The following is a 5,207-nucleotide window of genomic DNA, read 5'->3' as shown; positions in this document are numbered from 1 at the left end:
AATTAATAAAATAGAAATTCAAACATGAATAACCAATATAAACTCTTTACAATATGCATCTAATAATTCAATCTCACCGTTCAAACAATATATATCCACTAATAAAGTAATAATTCATACCACGCAAATGATAGATATTTGTACAAGAGAAAAGAGAAAAAAATAAAAATATTATTTATATATTAAAATTAGTCACTAAAATTAGTTATCAATGTATTTGTGTATAAATATATATGTTCAATTTATTTTACTATGTATTTAAAATCTAACATATATTTTATACTAATGACTAATTTTGATAAACAATTAACATGTTTATAAAAAAAATACAAATTTTCATTTCTCATAATATAGTGTGTTATTTGTTGTATTGACTCTGTACTAGATATTGTACTGCTTTATCCAATATTATCTACTACTTTATTTAGTAGTAGTACACAATAGATAAAAAATAAAAATATTATGTATAATAAAAAAATCAGCGATAATACTAGAGAGATAATAATATATTTATTACATATAAAATTGTATAATTATTTTAAATTTTATATTTTAATATATTTATATAAATAAATGATTTTTTATGTTGTATAATTGATAAAAGAAATGGAGAAATGTAATATGTTGCACTTCACTCTTGTATATATATATATTTTTGTGTTAAGAGTTATTGACAAGAAATGAAAGAATATAAAAAAGATTTCTTTTACACTATAAGAGAAGTGTGTAAAAAATTATCATTTCTCAAAGATTACATCTAATGTAATGAGTATACATAACATGCCTTGTACTAGACTGATTATGCTACACTAGAACCACTCAAGCTTGTGATGAATGTTGCATGGTGCAGAGGAAGCAGCTCGAATACTGGAGTGCCAAGGGCGAGTCTTTTGCTTAGAAGACGAGCCGGGGGTGCACAGGGTATGGCTGCCGGACGAAGAGTCGCCGGGGCTGGCCATGTCTAGGGCACTTGGTGACTACAGCGTCAAAGAGTATGGCCTAATATCGGTGCCTGAGGTAACCCAATGGAACGTAACCACCAGAGACCAGTTTGTTGTGCTAGCTACTGATGGGGTATGTAGTACACTAACACCAGTACTTTTCTTTTGAAAATTACTTGAATTAACTAAGTTGTTCTCATGTAGAGTTAATAATTGAAAATTATTAAATAATAATTTAGTTATATATTTTAAATTATTTAACAATTTTCAATTTTTATATAAAGTGATCTATATCTAAGTCTTCGCGATTAACTTAATGTTTTTTGTAGGTGTGGGATGTAATATCGAACGAAGAAGCGGTGGAGATTGTATCTTCAACAGCAGAGAGAGGAAAGTCAGCAAAACGTTTGGTGGAGTGCGCGAAGCGTTCATGGAAACGCAAGAGGGGTGGAATTGCCATGGATGACATCTCTGCCATTTGTCTTTTCTTTCACTCTCCTTGTAACCTTCTTGATAACCAACTTGCCACCCTAAACTAAATTATTATCTTGTCAAAATGGGCACCTGAATTGCACGTCATGTTCTGCTTCAGAGGGAAAAATTATTATTCCTTTCTTCTGATTCTTCTAACTTTGTAAAATTAGGAAAGGGATAAGTACTTTTTTCGTCCCCAGAGTCTGGAGTCGAAATCAAAATCGTCCCCGACCTTTTTTTTTATTAAAATCATCCTCAACGTTCAAAAACGCTTTAAAATCATCATTTTCCGAATTTTTTGATCAAAATACCCTCATCATCATCATTCTCCTCTTCACCTTCCTCACCAACATTACCACCAACCACCATCAACACCAACACCACCACCACCACCAACCAACACGAACACCAAGACCACCAAACAGCAACAACACCCTCACCCCACTCCCTCACCGTAACCCCCCTAACGTTGAGAATGATTTTAATAAAAAAAAGTTTGGGGACAATTTTAATTTTGACTCCAGATCTTGGGGACGAAAAAAATACTTATCCCATTAAAAAATATTGATTTTTTTAAAAAATTTACCAGATTAAGACGAATTTAAATTAAAATCACATGGTGCTATTTTTATTTTTTTTCAAAACATATTAAAAAATTGTAAAGTGCGAATTCTAATTTTTTAAAAGAAAGAGGTAAACACCAATTTAGTATCTAAAAAATTTAGACATTGATAAAATAGTACCTAATAGTTGTTGTCGACAAAATGGTTCCTCGTTTAACTCCATTTTCATTAACGAAAAATACTGAGTTGACAAAAAAATTTGATAAAATTCCTAATTTATCCTTAATTTAGTTCTACTGTCACTCTTTCTCTCTTTCAAAAACTCTTTTATATTCCTCTTTCTTCCTCTTCTCAAATAAAAATGGATGATGATCATCATCAAACTTACAATATTGCTATCAACAGGCCAAACTCATCTATTCTTTTAAGGAAAGATAGAAACTTTAGCAACTAATGATAATCAAAATTTATGAATAAACCAATTTCTTTATTCATAATTACTCACAAAATTTCAAGAACAAGGATGTGAGGAAGAAGAAAAATGAAAGTGTAACCAGAAAGAAACATAAAAACAACGACAATCAAATATAATCAAAACAACACACATTGAAGCAATAATCAAAAAGAAGAAAAATGAATACAACGCTGCATAAGAGCCTGGCAAAGTTCATCCGAACCACACCAAAGTATCTTCTCCGTCAACGAAAAAGATCTCCACCGCCAAAAACACTATCACCACCTCCACAACGGAGACGAGAAGAAGAACACAAATACCATATATGATTCTTATGGTCTCATGAAGAATTAGCAGCAACAGCTGCCATGGAAGAAACATAGGACACTGCGATATTTTTTTCAGCAATGTGGCTCTCTCTCTCTCTCTCAAGAACACAAATACTAGATATGATTCTTATGGTCTCATGAAGAATTAGCAGCAGCTGCTGCCATGGAAGAAACTTAGAGCACTGCGATGTTATTTTTCAACAATGTGACTCTCTGAATTTTCTATTCTCTTTCTCCTTTTCTCTAGATCTTGATCTTTCTTTTCTTCTAGATTTATCTTTTTTATTTTTTATCTACGAGAAAATTTTTTTTTTTTGTTATTATTGATGAAGAACAAGATGATGATGAAATCGTGTGGTGAGAAGTTAGAGTGATGGTATAATTAGAATATGGTGAGAGGTTGGTGGCGGCAAAAAGTGTGAAGGGGAGGAAGGGGTTGGAAGAGGATGGGATTAGGATTTGTGACTAAGGATCGATGATGATCCTCTAGTTTCTTCTGTGAAAAAGGAGAAAGAAAAAAAAGAGCATGAATACAAGAAGGAGTTTTTGAAAAAGAGAGAGAGTGGCAGTAGAACCAAGGATAAATTAAAAATTTTATCAATTTTTTGTCCAACTTAATATTTTCTGTAAATGAAAATGGAGTCAAACGATGAATGATCATTTTTGTCAAATTAAAAATCATGCAGAAATCATTTTGTTGATAACATCTGTTATGTATCATTTGTCAACGCTTGAATTTTTCGAATACCAAATTAATATTTACCTGTAAAAAATCATATGGTGCAAATTAAAAAAATCAAATTTGTAGGGTACGGGTTTTTATAAAACTTTTAAAATTAAAAAATAAGAAAAATACATGGTGTGATTTTAACGAGGAACTAATCTCTTCCTACCATTTCCATTGACATGGCAGTTTCCTCTCATTTATGAGTAATACACACTTCTCAAGCATCTATGTATTTCACCATTTTTTGTAGAATATTAAAATCTATTTTTGTCAAGATGACAAGATAGGATAATTAAAAATTAATATCTAATTTATTTTTGAAATTTGAAATCGAATTTAATTTGACTCTTAAATTTTAATGGACTCAAATTAGATCCCAAACTTTACAATTGTAACTCATCTCAACTCTTGAGCTAATTTTTGTTAATGACGTATTGAGTTGATACATTAATTTGTTGTGATTTAGATTCCTCATACAAATTCCATGTGATCAAGACTTATCAGAGCTAAAAAAATTTGATTGTTTCTTCCAGAGCTACAAAAGTTTTAAATTGAACTTGTTATTGTCGTCTTCATAAGGATGTTGGAGAACCAATTAAACTTCTAGAAGATCTAATAGGTTTTAGTCACATAGAATTTAGACGAAGAGTCCAAATCTTAACAAGTTATCGTACAAAATCAACATGCTGTTTACGAAAATTAGGGATCAATTTGTGTAACACCATAACCTTTAGCAGGTCATGATCGTACCAAAAGTGAGGCGTTACTGACCTGTTTTCCTTATTTACTATTTAATATTGAGCCTTTAGTTCGATATCGCATTTCAATTTTATCGGATGTGCCAGAAAATTTTGTTTCTATTAACTAAAATTGTATATCAAAGATCACCAAACAATAGTAATCACATAGTTATTACTAATAATAAATGTTATACAAATAAATTCAACATAAAACTCGAATACAATTCCTATCTCTCTGTATAAAATAAAATCTTAAATGACAGAGGCGAGAAAATTCTATGAAAGCAACTCAACACATAAACTTAACTCAAATAAGACTAATAATTGCCCACAGCTTCAAACTGAGTCTTCGAACCTGTGTCACTGAAAGTTAAGGGTGAAAGATTTTGGGGTGAGAACAAACCACACATTCTCATTAGGGAATGAGAATGCCGAAAAAATAATGATTAAAATGCAAATAATTAACTTTACTTAATAAAACTACTTTTATCAAATTTAATCAAATAATAATACCTATGAAAATATTATTTAATTATCAACTTACAATTTATGTTTTTTAAATAAAGACTCTAATTCAATAATTAGAAATAATCAAATTAATTTTCTTTAAAATTATAAAATAAAATTCAAAATCTAATTATTCAAATTAGCGCATATAAAATTCTCATTGTTTTTAAATCACTAAATCACTAAAGCTTTAAATTAATAATAAGAAAGTACTCAATTAATACAAAAATTTCTGAAAATATGCTCTCAAATAAATAAAATAAATCATAAATAATTTATTATTTAATTTAAAATTTTATTTTTTTATTTAACCCTACGATATTTGACATAATTACCATTTTAAAATAAATAAATAAAAGTACAAAATTGTAATTTGATCCAAGTTATATTTTGATTATTGAATAGATACAGTGGTGCTTATTGAGCTACTAAAATATGAATTGAGTCAACTTAGAAACCAAAAACTGCTCCC

General features: G+C 29.6%; 1 protein-coding gene across 1 annotated transcript in view; it reads left to right on the top strand.

Annotated features, from left to right (window-relative positions):
- The window catches only part of LOC107616550 (probable protein phosphatase 2C 34), a 4,655-nt gene extending 3,071 nt beyond the window's left edge, over positions 1 to 1,584 (top strand). The window contains exons 5-6 of the mRNA XM_016318502.2: positions 851 to 1,074; positions 1,271 to 1,584. Coding sequence (XP_016173988.1) covers positions 851 to 1,074; positions 1,271 to 1,480 — 434 coding nt within the window. The 3' untranslated portion in view covers positions 1,481 to 1,584. The remainder of the gene's footprint in view (positions 1 to 850; positions 1,075 to 1,270) is intronic.

This window comes from Arachis ipaensis, chromosome B09, assembly GCF_000816755.2.
Source record: "Arachis ipaensis cultivar K30076 chromosome B09, Araip1.1, whole genome shotgun sequence".
In the NCBI taxonomy this organism is placed as follows: Eukaryota; Viridiplantae; Streptophyta; class Magnoliopsida; order Fabales; family Fabaceae; genus Arachis; species Arachis ipaensis.
The sequence above is the reverse complement of the archived record's forward strand: the minus strand, read 5'-3'. Positions and strand labels throughout refer to the sequence as shown.